We start from the raw sequence: 22,885 nt of genomic DNA, 5'->3' as shown, positions 1-22,885 counted from the left end.
TAAAAAGATAATAGCAAGGGTAGATAAATAGACAAAAATGTCAGAGACCTAAGAATTAATATAATAAAGATACTCAGTACATCTAGAGCCAGATTGTTTAAAGTGTCTAGTCTAATTCTAGTTGTATATTAAATACTTGGTAAATTAGAATATGTTTCATGATAGTATGTTAACTAATGCATAATTATGTAATAAAAACCATCAAGAGCTATAGCAGGGATGAATGAAATTAAAAGCAAGGTCTGCCAGGATTTTTGGTAAAATCTCCTTGGTTAGTCCCTATTTCCAGAGCACATACTAATGAAATTAGCATGACAACGAAAAACTAGCATAGCCACTCCCTGTGCAGAATTGATACACACTTCAAGAAGTCCTCTGTATTCAGACTAATCTTTTAATTTAATTCACTTACTAGCAGGCTGTTTCCATGCTGCAAAGGAAATTAGCAGAGTCCATTTAAACCTCCTCAGCCTGTCAGTGTTGGCAGAATTTCCACCATGATCACAGCAGCACGGTCCAGACCTTGTCATTCAATTTTAAAAATATTGTCCTTGCAGCAGCCAAATAGGGCAATGATATATGAATGTCTGCTTTGCTCGTTGTTTATGCCTGGGAGTATGTAATCATAGGCACAGACACAATAGCTTCAGTTTTATGACACTTGGCCTTGGGAAAGAGGGAATGGTATTAGGAACATTAGACCATGATGTAGCTTTATGATTGGTCCTGCATTCTCTCCCCCCAGAACAATTTGGCCTTCTGACACTGACAGATAGTACAGATAACTGTTAAATTTGGAATGCTGAGTTGGTCAGAAATGAAAATAATAGTCCAAAGCAAAGAGACCTTCTTTGAAACATCTCTGGATGTAATTAGGTGGATATATTGTTTGTTAGTATCCCCAGACTTTCTAGTTTTATCCTTATTAGACTAGACTACACTAGACTGAAATCTATTTTGACATTTTGGTGGAGTTTTTTTTCCTTGTGAATACAAACTGTTAACGTTTAACTAAGATAAAGGAATTGGTTCTGCTAAGAAACCTGTAACAGACTCAAGTTTTGCTTGACATATGATGGCAGTACTGTATGAGGTTTGTACAAAAGATTCATCTTCTCTTCATCATCAAGACAATAAGATTAATCAGTGGGATGCAAGCAGGTTTTAATGCATAGAGAAGTACAACGAGAAGGAGTGGTATATAAAAATAAATCCCTGTAGTGACCAAATTATGCCCTCATCCCCGACAGAAGAAAATAAAGTAGGCATTATACAAACATGCTGTTTTCAGCTTATTACAGGTCTTTGAAAGAATTAAGTCATTTGAGCTAGAGTACTAGTTGCTAGTGTTACCTTTTCCTTGATTCTGTAGGAAAAAGTTTTTCTGCTGCTCTCATAGCACAACAATCAATAATGAAGACTTCTGTGATCCCTGGTCACCAAGCAGTGTGGGAGATTTATGTCCACCAACAACCAATCAGTTCTGCAGCAGATTCCTCAGTGGACATCAGCTGGATGAGTTAGCATCAGATCCCACAGGCTGAGGGCTCAGTCCCACAAGACTGCCCCCCCATTTCCCATGTCAATCACAAGCCCCAGGTTGTTTAACCTGTATTCTGATTGACTGGCTAGTAAGTGGGTATTCCATGACTTCCTCCTTGGGTTTGATTAATTTGCTAGAGTGGCTCACAGAACTAGAGGAAACATGTTTACCAGTTTATTATAAAGGATATAACAAAAGATGTAGATGAAGTGATACATAGGGCAAGGCACGTGGGAAGGGGTTACAGAGACTTCCATGTCCTCTTCAGACTCCAACCTCTGGGAAGCTGTACGTGCTCCACTATCCAGAAGCTCCTCGAATCCAGTCCATTTGGATTTTTATGGAAGCATTATTAAGTGGCACATTTGATTAAATCATTGGTCATTGATAATCAACTTAACCTTCAGCTTCTCTCCCCTCCTAGGAGGTTGCTAGTAGAGAGTTGGTGCTGAAAATCCCAAACCTTAAATATGTCTTGGTCTTTCTGGTGACCAGCCCCCATTCTGAAGCAACCTAGGAGCTGCTGCCTCAAGTCAACTCATTAGCCTACAGAAAGACACTTAGCACCTTGGAAAGTACAAGGATTTTAGGAGTTGTGTGCCAGAAGAAGAGATGGACATCAGGTATCTATCACAATATCCTAGAGATGTTCTTAATTAAGATGTTAATCTAGATATTCTTAAACTCTCAGTGAACTCATTGAGCTGGGCCCTGAATGAGGTACTCCTAGGTTTCTTCTTTTTCTTTAGGTCTCTAGCAGTAAGGAAACAACTACTGTATTTTACAAGTTAGCCAAGTTCAGAATGGTGTTAACTTCATCATGGCAAGAAAGAATGGAGTTATTTTGGGTGAAGTTCAAGTCTTTTGTAATGAAAAGGAGGGAGAGTTGCTTGTAATACTAATTTTCAGTTGAAAAGTAGAGCCCTTTTTAAATTTTTTTAAAATGAATTTATCAATCAAGAATGGAAGAATTTTGGGACGCTGAGGTGGGTGGATCTCAAGCTCAGGAATTGGAGACCAGCCTGAGCAAGAGTGAGACCCCATCTTTACTAAAAACAGAAAAATTAGCCAAAACATGTTATGGTGGTCATCTATAGTCCCAGCTACTTGGGAGGCTGAGACAAGAGGATTGCTTAAACCCAAGAGTTTGAGGTTGCTGTAAGCTATGGCACCACCATAATCTACCTAGGGTGACAGAGTGAGACTCTGTCTCAAAAAAATAATAAGAACAGAACAATGCATGACTGGCCAAATAGTGGGAAATTTGTAAAGAGAAATTACAAAGAACCATGAAGTCTGTTTTTTGGTTCTCATCAGTATAGGTTTGGTTATAAACTTGCTGTAAAAGATTAAACCTTCTGGACCTTTTCTCTTTGTATTCCATAGGGGCAGAAATTTTTGCTTAGCAGGAAATTGGAGTAACATTACAAGAACCCAACCCCTTTGTATTTTGCATTTCCTTTATATTAGACCACACTTTCTTGTTGGGTTTTCATTGATCTCATTGGTTAAATTTTCATTGAGAAAATCAGATGCATAGACTTCTGTTCTCACAGTCTTAAATGTACACATGAGCCTTAAATGGAGATCTAGCTGCCAAATTTAAACTGTTTCTCTCTTTATATAAAAGACACTACTTTATGATTACTTATGTAAGTAAAATACCTTTTTCTTACTAAAAAATTACCTCCTACATTATGCCAAATTTCCTTTAAGTATTGCTTCAGTGAACTAAATAATGTCTTACTAAATGTGGGAGATCTTACAAGAAACTATGAACTCTATAGGTAGATCAACCCTAAAACTGTAAAGTTCTGGCCCCTTTCTAGACACATGGATCTAGATAACATTAACCCTAAAGGTAAGAGAGAGGAAACTTTTATTGAATTTCCATATTTCAAGCACTGTGCTAAGGACTTTACATATAGTATCTCATTTAATTTTTATTAACATCTCTATGAGTTAGTAACTATTTTTACTTACCTTTTACAGTTAAGGAAACTGCCTTCAAATGAGTTAAGAACTGCATAGTTTTCTCTAGGGTCAATGGAACTCAGGATGGTGGAGCACTGCTGAACTAAAGCAAAACACTCTGATTGGACTATCTGTGCTTAAGGCTTAGACTGGGTTAATTGTTGTCATTGCTATTACATAATAAATATTACCATAGCTGAAAAAAAAATCTCAAGATTTCCAGAATGTTTTCAGGCTCCTTGACTCAAGTCACTGCTAAGACTCTCTTTGTGGTGTGGCTAGCCTTTGTCCTTTGGCCAGAAAGAGGCACCCCTAATAAAAATGGGCTGATTAATAAAGAGGATTTAAAGAATTAGAGATTAGATAGTCCCCTACTAGAAAAAATAGCATTATATTAGTCATTCTTTAGTTCTCTATTTTGAAATCATAATTTGCCAAATACTATCATCTTGATCTAAAAATGTAAATAGAGTTTTTAGAGTTACCTGATTTACAGTTGTCTTCTGATTGCCTGCTGCTTGTTTTATGTGAAACTATGATAATCTTGCTTGATTCCCTGGAAGATGAGAAAGGAAGTAGAAAACTCTTTATCATTGTGGGATCATTTTTATCAAATTATATAATATCATGAAATATCTCTTATTGTATTTTCCACATTGTTCAACAACATTTGCCTTTCCTTATAATCCTGTCTCTCTAACCTTCACTTCTATTAATGTTTAATCTCCTTTTGAGCTTAAATTTTTAAAGAAATTTTGATTTCTCCTATTGTATACTAAAATCTGAATTTTTAAAATTCAAATTGAAAAGATTAGTAATTATACATTTTAAGACTTGGTATGGTTTATTCATGTATGTTTATAAAATAAAAATGTAAATATCATATATATCTAATAATCTACAATCGAATATTTATTTAATCCATACTTCATTAATAGCTCTTTACCATGTTTGATTTTGCTATTTAAACTATATTATTCATTTTATCCTAAGGACATTTGCACTAGATTTTTTTTTATCACAGCTCAATTTACAATCACCAAGATGTGGAAATAACCCAAGTGCCCATCAACCCATGAATGGTCTGTGTATACCATGGAATAATATTTAGCCACAAAAAGATGGAGACTTTACATCTTTTGTATTAACCTGGATAGAATTGGAGAATATTTTCTTTAGTAAAGTATCACAAGAATACAAAAGCAAGTAACCATGCACTCAAATACTAACATAAAGCCAGTATATATCCACACAAGAAAAATTCAAGTTGGGAGGAGGAAGATGGGGGAGAGGAGAGTAGGGGAGGGAGTTTAATGTGATGTCCTGTAATGGGCCCAATGTAAGAGTATATGGCACACCTCCTGGGTGAGGGACACAGCTGTAACAGGGACTTTATTTAACAGCTACAAACATTGTGATCAAATCGTTGGTACTTTCATATTAATCTGAAATAAAACCCTTTTGGACTCAAAAAAACAAACTGGATTATTTTAATCCATCTTGTTCACACTTAACTGATAATCAAAAGTGTATATATATTGCTTTATATATTGCTCACCTAGGCCTTAATTATCTGTCATTTTTTAAAAAATCCATTAGCACAGACCCTCACTGAGCCATCCATTGACCTCATGTTAAGGAACTCTTGTCTTTTATAGTGCGTCAAATCACTGAAAAGTATTTTCATAATACCTTTCATAGCACTGTAAATATGTATTTAATAGTGAAAATTAATTGTAGCCCTTACTAAAGGAATTAGAATTTTCTACATACTAGTTATGAGAACTTGATTTTTCACCCTCAAATTGTAAAGGTCTTTCTGTCTCACTAAAAGCATGAGTTTAATCTATTTTCTCATGGCCAGCTTTCAAAGGTCAATGAAGGACAACACTTTGAAAGAAACGGGTAATATGCATCCTTCCGAAGCTTGTGTATATTACAGCTGTCCCTTTGGACTCACTCCAGCAGCAGCTCAGTGACCCTTAAAGGAAGAGAATTTTAGAGGCCCTGACTGGGGCCCTTGCTTCCCATGCATCTCTGCTGCAGTGAGATTTGTTTAAAAGCATGCCATCCCTTGAATCCAACTGGTCTCTGAATGCTGTTGATTTTCCTTTACCAGGGTATCTTCACCCATCTCTTTATTTCTATTCCTATTCCTGCCTCTCTTTGTTCAGGCCCTTATTCCATTCTCTCTGGGGTATTTTCAGCAATTTAATTTTTCTACATATTCTTCTATGCTCTAGGATTATAGTGACACCCTCCAAAAAGGGGTCTCTACTTCCTATCCCCCCCCCCAAAATACCCTATCCTGGAAAAGTTTATAGTCTAGTAGGAAGTCAAACATGGATATAGATCATTTTATTTTATTATTTTTTGAGACTGAATCTCACGTCGTCAGCCTCAGAGTGTCATAGCATCGTAGTTCACAGCAACCTCAAACTCTTGGGCTCAGGTGATTCTCTTGCCTCAGCCTCTGGGTAGCTGAGACTATAGACACCTGCTACAACACTGGGCTATTTTTAGAAACAGAGTCTAGTTTTTGCTCATGCTGGTCTCTAACTCCTGAACTCAAGCAATCCACCCGCCTCAGTCTCCCAGAGTGCTGGGATTGCAGGAATGAGCCACTGCTCCCAGCCTCACATAGATCATTTTAATAAGTGTATTAAGGTATAGAAATAGAAATATATGTAAGAGGCAGTGGTGATAAAAATGAGAATAATGGGTTCTAGAAATATTAAGAGTGACTGTCAAGTACAGTAGATAAGACCATTGAATTATTAACCCAGATGTTAATCATGTTTCTGTAGCACATGTAGAAGGCAGTTTTTGTTCTCCTGTTCTAAATCAGACTAAAGATTCATTTGGTAATTTAAAAATCAGGAAAGCTCATTTTCGTTTTCTGGTTAATGAGTATAGGGGGAGAGAGAACCTTCTCTCTACCCTTTGAAGCTTCAGAATTTGAGTCTGTGAAATAAACTTGACCGTAGACAAGTTAACAGGAGAAAAAGGCATATAAATTTATTATATGCAAATGCATAGAGGTCTCACAAAGTGTAAGACTCAAAGAGGGGCCAAATGTTTGAAACTTAAATAGCAGTTGCGCTATGGAAAGAAATAGGGGCTTCAAGGCTCCTGAAAGGTGGTGTTGACAAGCTGTGGGAGGGTTAGGGGAAGGAAGAACTGCATTGTGAACAAAGATTGTCTTACTATGCAGATAAGTCTCTCAAGTAAGCAGCTCTCAGAAGGATAGGTGAAAAGTCTGTCTGGATGTGAGTATCCTCTCCTGTGATAGTGAATCTTCTCTGGTTAATGTAGATTCCAGGGTGGGGGCTCACAATCACATTCCTTCTGGAGTAACTTCCCTTGATCAGATAAGGAAACCAAAGAAAGCTTTCTTCTCTTTGGTAGAGAAAAAGGATTTAGAGACAGGGGTGCAGGGCAAGGTCAGAGACCTTGGTTCTGAAGCTGCGTCTTTAAGATCAAAGTACTCTTTATGTCAAAGCACCATACTTTGGAGTATCATTTTTCTGAACCCCAACATGAGCAAATAAAGAGATAGAAGTTGGCTACAAAACTAAAAGAATTAATGTTTTCTTGTTGATCTGAGAATGTGGTTGGAAAATGTCTTGTCAACATATATCTAAATACACACCTTTGTAAATGTGTTACTTAAAAACCAGAAACAATTATTTGTAAAACCACTGATCATTCAACGAACATTTAACCAGCCTCTCTGTGTGTGGAACATAGATATCTAGAAACTACAAGCTGCTGCTTATTTTAGCAAATTGTGGCTGTTGGAGTTGATTAGATTGCCAGTTGAGTCAGTAATAGAAATAGTCCCTAAATTTGTGGTTGTGCTTCAAACTAGCTTTTTTGTATTTAATGACTTTCTTTTGCAGATATAATGTTTATGTTTTTAAAACATAGCTGTTTTAAACATAATTCTGAAATTGAAGCTGAATTTAAAATATATAAAATATGTTTTTGGTATATTTTAAAGTAATCAAGTCAGAAAATTTCTTTGCAGTCTTAGGTTGTGTTTGTAGAGACCATACCACAGTCAAGTGGCTTTCTGTACTCTGCCTTGGTAATATTGACTCTAGAGTATTATACTAATTCCCTTTGCCGAATTGTGAGATGAATGTTAGCAAAAGAGCACATCCTATGTTGGCAAAGATGAGGTGACAAATATCTTGCTTGAATTATGGTTGAAACATGGAGGATAAAAAGACCTAGGGGAAATTCTAATCCCTTTCAAGTATTTGATTAGAGAAGAGAAAGCAAAACTGAGGGAATAAAGAAGATAATTTAGGACTAACAATGTCTCGGAACACCTTGGAAGTACTCCACAAAAGTTATGTGAGCTCCCAATTAAACGACTTCTATGATACCTTCATATTGTAAGATTTTAACTTCACTGGTTTAACATTAATGTTTTTTGGTTTGAGGTCCCCCCCCCCCAAAGAATTTAGATTTGTGATTGCAGGGGCAATGTGGGCATAACTTCTTAGCCAGTGTACATTTAGAAAATTCTCTAATTGATATCAGGTAATTCTGATATCAGGGGTCAGTGAACTTTTTTTTTTCTGCAAAAGGCCAAATGGTGACATTTTAGGTTTTGTAGGCCAATATGGTCTCCATAGCATCTGTTCAACTCTATTCCAGCTATTCTAGTAATGATATATAAACACAGTTTGTTAGTTGTGTTCCATTAAGACAGGGGCCCTCAAACTTTTTAAACAGAGGGCCAGTTCACTGTCCCTCAGATCATTGGAGGGCCGGACTGCGGGCCCCGGGACCAGTCGGCTGCTAAGCAGGATAGGCAGTGGCAGCAAAAACATCCGGCGGGCCGGATAAATGTCCTAGGCTGGCTGCATGTGACCCGTGGGCCATAGTTTGAGGCCGACTGCATTAAAAGTTTATTTCCAAAGGTAGATGTTAAGCTTGATTTGGCCTGTGGGCCATATTTTGACCACCTTTGCCTTAAATTATGAAATCTAGAAATAGAATTCTAATATAAATGGAAAAAGACTTTCAATTTAGGGATTAACAAGTTATTATAGATTTTGTTATGTTTTTGGACTGAAAGAGTACACATCAAATGTTCAAAATGTTGAATTGCCTGATGAATTATAAACCCTCCAGTAAAGGCAAGTGACAATGGAGAGTCTGCGTCCATTTTCTGCTCTTCACTTTTGCTTATTTTGTCCTTAAAGATGTCTTACGCCTGCTCAGCAGTACCGTCTACCCCAAATGGACGACTAATGCAGACCTAGTTTTTACAAAGAAATAAAGGTGGGTCCAAACCTTCTAAGAACCAAAAGATTTTCAGTACTTCTTGCCTAAGTATAATAATTTTTAACAGTAATTTTAACTCCAGAAGAAAGAGGGAAAGAAAAATCTCTCCTTATCAAAGCGTCTGTCACATATTTTATACTTCTAAGGTAATATAGCAGAAACTCCCATATCATCATTTGGTCTTTTGGGCTTTGGTTTATAAACTGTTGTCAAATGGTGGTCATGTTGATGCTAACTAACGATGAGTGACAGGAGGAGGTACTACTATAATCAGGCAGGCTTACCTCAGCTAAGAAGTGAGCACTGACTGCAGGAAAACAGGGGACTAGGGAGCATTCAGCTACCCAGGGTTGTTGGTTTTAGGGCCAAAAACACATCCTTTATCCCCACACACACATACTAAATTTTTCTATAATCCTGAAGAGCTTTGCATGTTTTAGCGTGGCAGAGGAATTGTTACTTACAGTGAGGACTGTAACTCATCAAAAAAAGAGTTGTGAATTAATATGTGGTCTTCTAAGAAAACAAGACTGCCCTAATTGAAGTAACTTCTCATTTAGATATATAGAAAATTAGGATAAGCAAAAACAGTTTATTTCCTACAAGTACTGAATAGTCATGATTAGTTGGTATATATATGAATATTTAGAACTGGAATTCTGAACTCATAACCCCAATAAAGTGGTTTCTTGAGCCTTAAATTGTTTTGTTTTTAGTAAATACATTTTTAATGAGGTGATGTAACACCTCCAAATTGTAGCAATTAGTATTTCAAAAATTAGTTTGAGTGGTTTATCCCCCTTTATTATTTATCAAATAAGCTATTTTTCTTTATAAATAGAAGTACATGTATTTAAATCTGATAATTCCGTCTTCTTATAAATATTTAATTTTTTCTACAACCTAAAGGTTATATACTCTGATTTCTTTTATTTTTCTTTTTTTTGAGACATAGTCTCACTCTGTCACCCTGGGTAGAGTGCCATGGCCATTATAGCTCACAGCAACCTCAAACTCTTAGGTTCAAGCAATCTTCTTGCCTTAATCTCCCTAGTAGCTGGAACTACAGGCGCCCACCACAACACCCAACTAATTTTTCTATTTTTAATAGAGATAGGGCCTCTCTCTTGCTCAGGCTGGTCTCAAACTCCTGAGCTCCAGCAGACTGTCTGCCTTAGCCTCCCAGAGTGTTAGGATTACAGGCATGAGCCACCATACCCAGCCTTATTCTGATTCCTTAATGCATTCCTAATGTAGGGATTTTTCTCTAAATTCTGGTAATTGAGGACATGTAGTTTTTATACATTAATCTTCATTTGATTATGTCCTGTATTTGAAAAGCAATTTTTTTATTAGATCATAATTGTGTACATTAATTCTATCATAGGATACAGTGTGTTGTTTCCATATGCAGTTTGGAAAACTCTCATCCAACTGGCTAACATAGCCATCATGTCTTTCTCATAATTGTGTTAAGACATTTATATCCAACCTTTAGACAAATTCACATGTACCCTGATAGGATAAATTATAGGCGTGGTCCCCACAATATCTTTCTCTTCACCCATCCTCCCCCTCCCCTCCCCCCTCCCCTTTCCCCGTAGTCTAGGGCTCCATTTGGATTGTAGCTTTCCTAAGATAGCTAACAATTAGTTTCATAATAGTGTTGAGTACATGGGATACTTTTTCTTCCATTCTTGAGATACTTTGCTAAGGAGGACATTTTCCAGCTCCATCCATGTAAACATGAAGGAGGCAAGGTCTCCATCTTTCTTTGTGGCTGTATAGTATTCCATGGTGTACATATACCACAATTTATTGATCCATTCATGAGTCAATGGGCACTTGGGCTTCTTGCATGACCTAGCGATTGTGAATTGGGCTGCAATGAACATTCTGGTACAGATATCTGTTTTATAGCGTGATTTATGGTCTGCTCAGTATATACCTAACAGAGGAATTACAGGATCAAATGGTAGATCTATATTTAGATCTCTGAGTGTTCTCCATATGAAAAGCAATTTTAAAAAAAAAATCTGAGAGAATTTTAAAAATCGTGCAAAATGTATAATTTTTTAGCTCAAATCTTTCAAGGACTCCTTTTTACTAACCCTGTGTGACATAAAATTCAGACTCCCTAACATGGTTTTATTATCTGACCCCCTGCCTACCTTCCCTCCATGTCACATACCCCACCTGTTCCCATGCACTTTGGACTCAAATAATAAAAAACAGTTCAAACTGGCTATATTCTTTATGGTCTGTGACTTTGAATGTGGCACTCTTGTGGTAATCTGGAACACACTTTTCATCAGCTCTCCCACATCCATTCCCTCTGAAATTTCTACTAATCTGTAATATTCTACTAACACTTTACCTCCCTAAAGCCTTCCTAATCTTCCTTTGGCTTTTCCATAGTTCGTATTCTGTCTTGTAACAATTAACATTGTTAAAGTTGTTTTCCCAATAAACTGAGTCCCTCCACAAAAGAAGGGAAGCATCTTATTTACCTTCATTTTCATACCATGTTTAGCCTGGAGCCTGACATTAAGCAGGTACTTTTTCAGAAAGAGGAAGAAGGGGTGTTCATGAGAGTTGACAAGGGATTTTTTCCCACCTAAACCATAGACAGCTATATCATTTAAGTAGGATTCTGGGAAATCTGGGGACTGGGAGCAGCTGGAACAGCATCAGCATCTGCACCACTCAGTGTTATTCTGGGCTGTGTGTGAGCCTTGCACTATCCAGGCTGCCTCCAAGCCTTAGCACTTGAGACTGGCCGGCTTTATGAGCACCTTATTGACTTGCCTCCTCAGTAAAAGAAAAAGAAACTCCTTTTTCTTATCCACATCTGGTGCCAGCCCCACATAATTCCTAATAGTCCGAAGACATAGTGCTGGAAATCATTCACGAGTTTATTTACCATTTAACATTTATTGAGTGCTTACTGTAGGCTGACCTCTTTGCTTATATATTTTTGATGAATTATTCTCATTTAATCTTCTGAACAATTCACTGAAGTAGATGTTATTGTCCTAATTTAACACATGGGGGCAGAAAATGAGGTTCAGTAAGATTAACTAAAACTGCCCAAGGCCATACGACTCTGAGTATTAACTAAAAAAGCTCAAATTTGAATCTAGTGTAAATGTACAGCTGATTCTCTCATTCACCTCCAGTGAATATTGTCTAACCATAAGCAGCATGATCATAGTGAGGGCTTAAAAATCATCTAGACCTGGATTCAAAATTCCATTTACTGGTGGCAAATAAAACTTCACCTCTCTGACCTCAGTTTCCTCATATGTAAAATAGTAATACCTACCCCAAACAAGTTATTGCACCTCCTACATACATGGTACATACTAAATAGTAAATGTTTGCTCCATTTACTTCTTCTGTACTTCTCTTTATGTGAGCACTGGGGTAATGGTGTACCTGGCATGAGAAGGCAAATAACCATCAGACAAAGTCATCGTCCTCTGTCTTCCATCTAGTACTACCATAATGTCCACCATTGCCATCCAAAATCTCCGAGTGTTTTATGGCTGTGATCACATTCATTCTCTTAATGAGAAGAAATGAGGACTAAAACCAATTATCTCTCTTCTTTCTTGGTAATATTTAGGGAACATACGAGACTCTGTAGGTTATTTATTATATAAAATAGCTGCCCCAGTGGTCCCATAACAGCACTATCCAACAAAGAAAGTCATAAACACAGCTGCTGTTTTGCTGTGGCTTGTGGTTTTGGTTTTGTTTTCATCTGAACTTTTCTATACAGGCAGATCATCATTTAAAAGTAGTCATTTGGCATTTTCCCTTGCATTCTTCAAAATTTTTGTGTGTATTTTTAAAAGTTTAGTTTAAATCACTTCTATAAGTGTGTGCACAGATTGATCCATCTGGTCTTTTTACTAACCAATGAATTTTTTTCAAGTATATGAAATAGGATAATTATATTTTAATTCTGTAATTTCAGTTGATCTCTTTGATAAATTTGAAAGAAAATATTTTCAACTATCAGAAAATAATTTTCTAAAGGTGGAGACTTTACATCTTTTGTATTGACCTAGACAGAGTTGGAGAACATTCTCTTTAGTAAGACAAAAACATATATTTTTATATATGTTCATTGTACTCAATACTAATATGAAGCCAACAGACAAACTAAGACAGGCCCACACAAGAGAAAAACTTAATTTAATTCAAGTTGGGGGGCAGGCAGGGAAAGGAAGAGGGAGGGGGATTGGTGTGATCTCCCCTAATGGGCACAATGTACAAGCTTATGGCACACCTCCTGGGTGAGGGGCATAGCTGCAACAGGGACCTTACCTGACAAAAGCAAACATTTCAACCTAATAATTTGTACCCTCATATTAATTGGAAATTTCTTTAAAGAGTGCTGTATCCATAATAAAAAAAAAAGAAAAGAAAAGGATTTTCTTATATTCTACATTGTCTTCCAGTTCATCTCTGTGAAGGCTAGAAATTTCTGCTGTTTTTACTTCTCCTCTCCTTCATGGGATATAGCTCTGAAGCATACCATAATCATTGATTGCAGCTTAGAATTGGTATAGCAAGGGAGTGCCTGTGGCTCAGTGAGTAGGGCGCTGGCCCCACATACCAAGAGTGGCAGGTTCAAACCCAGCCTCCACCAAACTGCAACAAAAAATAACCAGGCATTGTGGTGGGCGCCTATAGTCCCAGCTACTCGGGAGGCTGAGGCAAGAGAATTGCCTAAGCCCAAGAGCTGAAGGTTGCTGTGAGCTATGATGTCACAGCACTCTACCAAGGGCAACAAATTGAGACTCTGTCTGTTAAAGGTAAAAAAGAATTGGTATAGCAGAAAGGTCTGATCAAGTTAGGCACTATTCTCTTCAGGTCACACTGACTGTGAGGTGGCAAATGGCCTATAGGGGGCAAATATAGATGCGAGGAAGACTGTTTAGGCCTTTGCAGTGACCCATACAAGAAATAGAGGTGGCCTGACCCAAAATGCTCAGAGTGGCAGTGAATGAACATAGGAAAAGGGCAGAACAATGAAATTTGTTGAAGGGTTACACATTGACAGGTGTGAGATAAAAAGAGGAGTCAAGGATGCCGGGTTTCTGGATTAGATGTGTTACGCTCCTCACCTCCTTCTCTTTTTGTTTGTTTGATTCCTACTTATCTTTAAAAGATTTAGTTTATGTTACACTTACCTTCTGTGGGAAATCTTCCCACCCAAACCTGATAGAGGAATCAAATAGTAGGTTTTCTGGTCCTATGGGATTTCTCTACCTTAACTTTCTTTTTTATTTGGTATCTCTTACTTTACTTTTCGTTTTACTTATATAGTTTAGCTTACTGAATAAGACATAAATGTTCCTCCCATGGGTTTTGATATTATCTTCCAAAAGAGCACCCAAGATTAAGTCCAGAAAATGAAGGGCCTTCAAATCATAATAGCACTTAATAGTTTTTAAAATATGACAAGTTTGTAACATAAGTGGTTGGAATGTTGTACTGACAAAGAGCGTCATGGATCCTATCTGTGTGTAGATCATTTTGATCGGAAGTATTAGAAATGAGTTATTGGAGAAAGTGAATCAATCGTTGCAAATTCATCATACTTCAAGGAAAAAATATTGACGATACTTTATCTATATACCTAATACACCTGATGAATATATACCTAAATCATACTTTCAAAACAGAATGGTCTAAGATACCACGTAAACAAGAATCAGTACCCCAAAATTACAAAAATTGTTTTAAGAAAGAAAGACTAATCCACATAATTTCTCATTATTGCAGGTTGGTGGTAGGGGATATGAAAGGAAAAGCATTTGACTTCTGTAAGCTTTATCTTTCAGATAAGAGCAGAAGATCCATGATCTTATGAGTCTTTCTGGCCCAAATTCTTTTGTTTCATAAGTTAGAAGAGAATGATAAAGATTGATATGTGATAGGAATTTGGGATTGAATTACAACTTTTCATTCTTCCCAGCTCTTTCTTAATGAGAATTGACTTAGATAACCCACTCAAATATAATGTTTTTAAAATGACTTTATTAAATTTAATTGAATACAAACGGTCTTTCTAATCTCTGCTGAAATCAATTCTTTATAGCCTTAGAACAACAGTCACAATTAAACTATTTCAGATGAATTATTACTACCGTATTTTGCCATGTAAAATGTGCTCCCACCCACATTTTTGGCCCAAACTTTTAGGAAAACATCCCTCCTTCACAAAGTGGCCTGCTCTTGGCTGGGAGAGATACTTCTTGAGAGGGTTAATGTTCCCCTGGTAAACATGTGACCACTCTGTGAAGGCTGCACCATCTCTCCCTCCTCCTCCCCAGAGCCCTTCCCCTGGGGCCTGCACAGGGCTCCCAGTCCTCTCTGTGTGGCCCAGCCTCAGCCCTCACCCCACGTGGTTGCAGCCTGCCTCACCAGCCAGCCCCATCATCACCCCCTTCCCTGATTACAACACTTGACTGAGGCTGCTTAGGTCTGCTCCCACAGGATTCTAGATTCTCCTGGACTGGAACCACATGTGCCCTGCAGGCCTGGGCCAAAGAGACACACTGGGATCCCCTGCTCCTGAGCTGCACCCACATATACAGTATAATGCACATCCTTATTTTTCCCTTAAAATGTGGGCCAAAAGTATATATCATACATGGCAAAATATAGTACTTATCCTATCAATTCAAACTACAAAAAATGAAGTTTTATATTTGGCAATACCATGATGATGTTCTTCATTGCTGTTTCTCTTTTAACAGATGTTTCCTTTCTTTGGTTTAGGTTTCTGCTTTGGGACAGACAGACATCTAATTCCTTAAAGTAGTTTTATATGTAAAACTTGTAAAGGATCAGAACAATGCCTCCACGACCATCATCAGGTGAACTGTGGGGCATCCACTTGATGCCCCCAAGAATCCTAGTAGAATGTTTACTACCAAATGGAATGATAGTGACTTTAGAATGCCTCCGTGAGGCTACGTTAATAACTATAAAGCATGAACTATTTAAAGAAGCAAGAAAATACCCTCTCCATCAACTTCTTCAAGATGAATCTTCTTACATTTTCGTAAGTGTTACCCAAGAAGCAGAAAGGGAAGAATTTTTTGATGAAACAAGACGACTTTGTGACCTTCGGCTTTTTCAACCCTTTTTAAAAGTAATTGAACCAGTAGGCAACCGTGAAGAAAAGATCCTCAATCGAGAAATTGGTATGATGTAACTTTCACCTAAATGGCATTGTCATCCTATTCTAAAATGCAACTAACTATGAAGCTTAACTATCGTCTTTTCACCAAAATATTTCTGTCTGAACCAGTACCTTTGTAATCTTAAATAAATTCTTTTCTAAATAAAAATTATTATAAATCTGAAATATTTTTGACTTTTGAACTATAAAACTATTTTAACACCTTGCTATTCTATAAAGTTTTCTGTAAGAAATATCATTTGTGAAATAGATTTGTTATATCCCATTTTGTTTGTTTTATTCTTTTAAAACTAATTGATATAAATGTTTGCTGCCTTTGCTCTAAACTGCTGATTATATCATCTTTTATATATTAAAAGTATTTGAGACTTAGTAAGCTCCTAATATACAGTAGAAACTCTAGAAGTTGACCACCCAAGCGGCAGTAACAAACTCTTCAGTATACAGAGGTGGTCGACATAAGGAACTAGGGCCCTATACTGATAATGTCCATGTGGAGCACATCCAGTCTGTGCAGATTAGGTCAACTTGAGGGGTGGTCAACTCTGGAGGTTTTACTGTATATGTAGTCATCAAAAAATTTTTTAACCCAGAGAAACTTTTATTCTATTGTGATCTTCCACATCTGCACACTTCCCTGTTTATAAGAAACATGTTCATATTATGTGTTTAATAGAATATTCTTTATATAATTTTTAAAAGGTTTTGCTATTGGCATGCCAGTGTGTGAATTTGATATGGTTAAAGATCCAGAAGTACAAGACTTCCGAAGAAATATTCTGAATGTTTGTAAAGAAGCTGTGGATCTTAGGGATCTCAATTCACCTCATAGTAGAGCAATGTATGTCTATCCCCCAAATGTAGAATCTTCACCAGAACTGCCAAAGCACATATATAATAAATTGGATAAAGGTAAGAAAATTATCGGTCTACTATAATCATTACTATAGTGAAACTTTATACCTATTTCTATGTTTCTGTATCATCTTTTTTTCCATTTAGGTAATAGGCTTCTTGAAGGCAGGGATACTTAGACTAACAAGATATAGTTGGGTCCCAAGTATACAGTAAATATTTATTGATTGAATTCTGTATATACAGTGCTTATTTCTTGTAAATTGTGTACCTCAATTAAACTAAAGAATTTTAAATTCACTATTTTTTTTAGGTTATTAAAGGAATTAGAGCCAATCATCTTTTTACAAGTAAAACAAGTATAAATAGAAACACTTTATAAAGTTTTGGGAAAACTTTATACATTTTTGTTGTCATATCAGATGTATGCAGAAAAATAGAAAACATAAACAGTTATTGTGAGATACAATAAGTGATCATAATGATTGTAATATATAGATAGAATTTTAACTTTTAAGACATCGATTTCTAGAATTAAGTACACATGAAAATATATAAATTGTATTGTTTTAGAAATAAATATTATCAGATAAATATCTATTTTTGTGATAATGTGAAATTTTCACTTTGAAATAGTTAAGTCTTGCACACTGTTAAAATATAAAATTCTGCTAGTAGAATGATTTAAGACGTTAGTATTACTGTTTCACCCATATTTATCAAAGTTGTTTAGTATAAGATCTTTATTCAAAATTCTTTTCTACTGTAGCATACTTTTTTAAGGAAATGATCTTCTTTGCTTTCCCCCAACATTTCTAATGAAAATTTTCTAACTTAGAGAATAGTAGAAAGAATTGTACTAAGAATACCCTGACCACTCTAACAGAGTTTTAATCTTTCCATTTTCTTTCTTTTTTTTTTTTCTTTTTCTGTTCTCTGGTTTAATCTTAAAAGAATAAAAACTAGAAGATTTGTTTCTTCTCCCTACTTGTTTTTCTACCTTTCCTCCCTCGACTTTTCTGTCATTCTAATTCAGCATCCTTAAGTTTCCATTGATTCTTTCTTAACTTCCCACAGTTACTGACAGCATTTCCACTCGAGGTGCTTTTGGGACCTTTGATACCATCATGAGTTGCTTTTTACAGTTAAAGTATGTCACACAGATTAAAATGGAAATCAGCTTGGTCACACGTACTTGTGACCCTCTAGCAACAGTTCTACACGTTTGTCATACAACATGAGAGTTGGACATGGTCTGGCTACCCTACTATACATGAAATCTTACTATATTTTACCTGATATTTCCCTAGACTTAATTAGGCTAATTATAAATCATTTCTAATTATGGTTAAAATAATGATAGTGTATAGTTTTTTTTTTTAATTTACCTCTTGAAGAAAGAGATACATTAATTGCATTTTATATTGTTTTTCCTCCTGTAGGGCAAATAATAGTGGTGATTTGGGTAATAGTTTCTCCAAATAATGACAAGCAGAAGTATACTCTGAAAATCAACCATGACTGTGTGCCAGAACAAGTAATTGCTGAAGCAATCAGAAAAAAAACTCGAAGTATGTTGCTATCCTCTGAACAACTAAAACTCTGTGTTTTAGAATATCAGGGCAAGTATATTTTAAAAGTGTGTGGATGTGATGAGTACTTCCTAGAAAAATATCCACTAAGTCAGTATAAGGTGAGTAACAAGTTTCAAGAATATTAATTTTACATTAAAAATTAATCATACTGAAGACTAGTATTTGTATTTTTAGGACATACTTTTTGAAAAATTGATAGTAAGTAGCATTTTTAAGTTTATTTTTAATTATTTAAGTTATTTAATTTGAGAGGCTGAAAATGTTGGAAATTATCCTAACTGGGGTATTTTATGATTTTTATCTCCAAGCAATAGCACTATAGTGGAATTAAAATAGACATTTCTGAAAATCCATGATCAACTGTTAAGATGTACTATTTATACTTCTCTGCTCTATTTTTCTATTCACTAAATACCTACAAAAAGCAACTCTGGCCTGAGTAAAGTGGCTCGTGCTTGTAATCCTAACCCTTTGAAAGGCCAAGGTGGGAGGATCACTTGAGGCCAGGAGTTCATGATTGGCCTGAGCAATGTAGTCAGACCCCATATCTAAAAAAAATACAAAAATTAGCCAGGTAGGTTGTTACACACTTGTTTCCCAGCTACTCAGGAGGCTACAGTTAGTAGCATTGCTTGAGTCCAGCAGTTTTGAGATCAGCAGTGAACTATGATGATATCACTGCACTCTAGTCTGGGCAACAACAAAGTAAGAGCTTGTCTCCAAAAAAAAAAAAAAAAAAAGAAACTGTGTTTGTACAAAGCATATGCCAAGTGCTAGTTTACAACATATGGTCCCGGCTTTCAGGTTATTTATTACCTAGTGGGTTTTAGGGGTAGGAAAATAAGCTATGTAATACTTGGAAAGTAGCATTTGTATTAAAAATCTCTATCCTAATGACCATTTCAAATTCAGATCAGTGGATTTTAATTTTTTGTAAATACTGCATCTCCGTAATTTTATCAGTCTCCTCTATTGTGGTTTGTTTTTAAACAAAATTAATGTTTCTCAGGAAATGTTTGGACAGAAGAGCATGTTATCAGTAACCCTTGGATGGGACATCAGTAAGACTTAATTTCTTAAATGACAGAGGCTTACTAAGTAATACTGCTTTTTTCTTATCAAGTGCAGTGTTTTCACAATGAGTATCCTCTGCTCCTTGCTTTTAATTCCTTTTTCTTTCTTTTTTCTTCCAGTTAAGGGTAGAACCTGTAGTGTTAAAAGCTAACTTTTTTCTTTTGTGCAGTTCATGTTCACATGCACTTGGATTATCCCGTGCTACACCCTAATTTCCAAATGTTAGTATTTTAAATATTTTAAATGTTACAACAACTGCTAATAAACATGGTCTATAATGTTCGATTTTTTTAATCACCTTTGCAGATTAATTTGTAAATTCCCATAATACTCTCACATGTTGTTTTTAAACTGAAAAGCATTATAGGAAATGGCTTCTCCCCTTAATATCTTACAGTATATAAGAAGCTGTATAATGCTTGGGAGGATGCCCAATTTGATGCTGATGGCTAAAGAAAGCCTTTACTCTCAACTGCCAATGGACTGTTTTACAATGCCATCTTATTCCAGACGTATTTCCACAGCTACACCATATATGAATGGAGAAACATCTACAAAGTCTCTTTGGGTTATAAATAGTGCACTCAGAATAAAAATTCTTTGTGCAACCTACGTGAATGTAAATATCCGAGACATTGATAAGGTAAAATCAAATGCTAATACTTATTATTTTATATTATTTTATATAAACCTTTTTTACTGACCTGTACAGGGAACAATAATCTGTTGACCTGTAGTATGTTTTCAGATGGCTAGAAAAATACCCAAATCTCAGTAAATAAAAACACATAATGAATTTCCTTTGAGCTTCCATCTACATCAGCTTTTACACAGCTCACAGTTGTTTGTCAACAACTCTAATATCCATAATTCTAGCTCTTAAAACTAAAAGTTTGGCTAAGAACAGCAGCACATGCCTGTAATCCCTACACTTTGGGAGGCCAAGGCAAAAGCGTCATTTGAGGCCAGGAGTTCAAGACCAGCCTGAGCAACACAGCAAGACCCTGTCTCTACCAATAAATTTTAAAATTAGCCAGGCATAGTGGTGCATGTCTGTGGTCCTCGTTACTCAGGAGGCTGAGGCAAGAGGATTATTTGAGCCCAGGAGTTAAAGGTTATAGTGAGCTAAAATCATACTGCTGCATTCCACTCCAACTGGGGAGAGAGAGTATTAGGGTGTAACTTTGCCTCTTAAAAAAGAGAAAAGGAAAAAAAGTTTTACAGAATTCATTTGAAAGAAAAACCTGACCCAATCTGAAGTGAGGCTTTTTATAATCTTTATCAGTCCCACTTAATGTAAATATTCATGTGTCTTACTATAGAAATACTAATGTTATTATTATAGGGTAGTGCTCTAGTTGCTAAATATTTTAAGTAATATTTAGTATATGTACCAATTTATCTTTCTAAAATATGAAAAACTCTGAATTACTTACCTGGCTTAAAGGTACTGTATGAGTATGTTAAATTTTTAGTAGTCTAATGACCCCATCATTATTAATGGATAAAGGCAGCGACAAATTTTGAGATAAAGAATTTACATCAGTGTTAACTTCTTATATATGTTTAAAAAAAAGAACAGAAAAGCTATATCTGAGTAAAAATGTTATTTAATATTTGGTTCTGTCTATTATGTGTGCATATGAGAGAATGTATATATCTATATATGCATTTTTTTTTTTTTTAGATCTATGTTCGAACAGGTATCTACCATGGAGGAGAACCCTTATGTGACAATGTGAATACTCAGAGAGTTCCTTGTTCCAATCCCAGGTAAGGCAGTACATGAACATCTATTGCCAAAGATCATATTAGTGTTTAGCAATGTGATCGGAAAAATAGTGTATTTTGTGTCATTAGTTTTATACAAGTTATATAAATTAACCAGACATTTACATACATATCTGTCAAATGAGTATCAGTCACAGGATCACATTCTTGACTATTTCTAAAATTTTATCGGATAGTTTTTTAAATTCTCTCTTCCCATTATATCAAAGAGAGGACAGAATACAGTTGCAGTTTTGTGCTGCTGAATCCCCACATGAGGTGAGAAACCTAGCATTTTCTTCTTTTCCTATCCATCGTCATTTATGTGAAGGAGATGTAAGAGTTGGCAAAGAACTTGATGGCCAAACTACTCTGCGGCAGTTTCCTTCAGATCACTCCCAAGAATAGATTTATGGTATTCAAATAGGGGATCTTTAAGAACAAATCAATTTCTTGGGGGGTGAGGGGTTGCTGAGAACATTTTTAATTACTGCTTCCTAGATATAATGAAGAAATAAAAGGTGGTATAATCCAATGGCTTGCCAACCTGCTATTTTCTTGTCCCTCTTTGGAATCATTTTGGAGTAAGAGTCTACTCCTATACACTGAATATATATTATCAGTAATGTTTTGTGAGAATTCAAGTTAGTATTAAAAATTGAAGATAGGCTTAAAACTAGTGAATCCTCCAGAAGTAAGTCTCGTAACAAATTTAGACAGACTTATGGGAGATTCAGGAAAAAATTCTAGTCTTACAATTAAGCTGCTAAAGGTAGCCACTCTTCTAAGCCTTCAAAGGTAGAGTTCAAGGAGATAGTAGCTGCCTCTCCCAGGAGGAAGGGAGGTAGCTCCTCTGCCTGCCTGAACCTTCAGGGCCAGAAAGCATATTGTTCAGGTTAGAAGTTATGTTGTGGTAACAAACAACCCTAGGATTTTTTTTAATTTTTGCTAAAACAACAGTTTATTTCCTACTCATATGTCTGTCACAGGTTAGGTGAGATAATTGTGATAGGAAAAGAAAAAGTATTTGAGGAAATAATGGCCAGAATGTTTTGAATTTGGTAAAAACTATAAACTCACTAATCTAAGGAGTTTGGCAAGCCCTAAGCAAAGAGCCCAAAGTATTAATAATATTGGATAGATTTATCCTTTTTCTAAGTACCACAAGTCATCTAGCTTTATAAAATAATCAGGTGAATTTATTATTAAAACGTGTGATTAAAATGTTGAAATTTTAGTAAATTATAATAGTATTTAGAAAGGGCTATAATCAGTTATCTTTCTTCAAGAATTCTCTGGTCTAAAAAGAAAAATCTTTATGGGAAAATCTTTAAGAAGATCTAAACAAATTTTTCAACTTTTCTGTATTTATAAAAACAAAAAATCAGAGGTGTGTGGATATGAAGTTACTAGAAAGGTAAAAAAGTAGATTTTTTTTTTAATTCTTACTGAGATTGTTCCTAATCTGTGCTTTCCATATATTAGATAAATTAGATCAGTGGTTCTCAACCTGGGGGTTGCAACCCACAGGAACTGTATGAAAGGGCC

General features: G+C 35.8%; 1 protein-coding gene across 1 annotated transcript in view; it reads left to right on the top strand.

Moving 5' to 3' along the window:
* Window positions 1-22,885, top strand: part of PIK3CA (phosphatidylinositol-4,5-bisphosphate 3-kinase catalytic subunit alpha) — a 93,129-nt gene that overhangs the window by 40,607 nt on the left and 29,637 nt on the right. Inside the window, exons 2-6 of the mRNA XM_003794281.3 lie at window positions 15,617-16,044; window positions 16,746-16,955; window positions 18,341-18,591; window positions 19,965-20,210; window positions 21,255-21,340. Coding sequence (XP_003794329.1) covers window positions 15,693-16,044; window positions 16,746-16,955; window positions 18,341-18,591; window positions 19,965-20,210; window positions 21,255-21,340 — 1,145 coding nt within the window. The 5' untranslated portion in view covers window positions 15,617-15,692. The remainder of the gene's footprint in view (window positions 1-15,616; window positions 16,045-16,745; window positions 16,956-18,340; window positions 18,592-19,964; window positions 20,211-21,254; window positions 21,341-22,885) is intronic.

This window comes from Otolemur garnettii, unplaced genomic scaffold, assembly GCF_000181295.1.
Source record: "Otolemur garnettii isolate 467f Iridium unplaced genomic scaffold, OtoGar3 scaffold00078, whole genome shotgun sequence".
NCBI lineage: Eukaryota > Metazoa > Chordata > Mammalia > Primates > Galagidae > Otolemur > Otolemur garnettii.
This window is presented reverse-complemented; position numbering and strand designations above follow the sequence as displayed.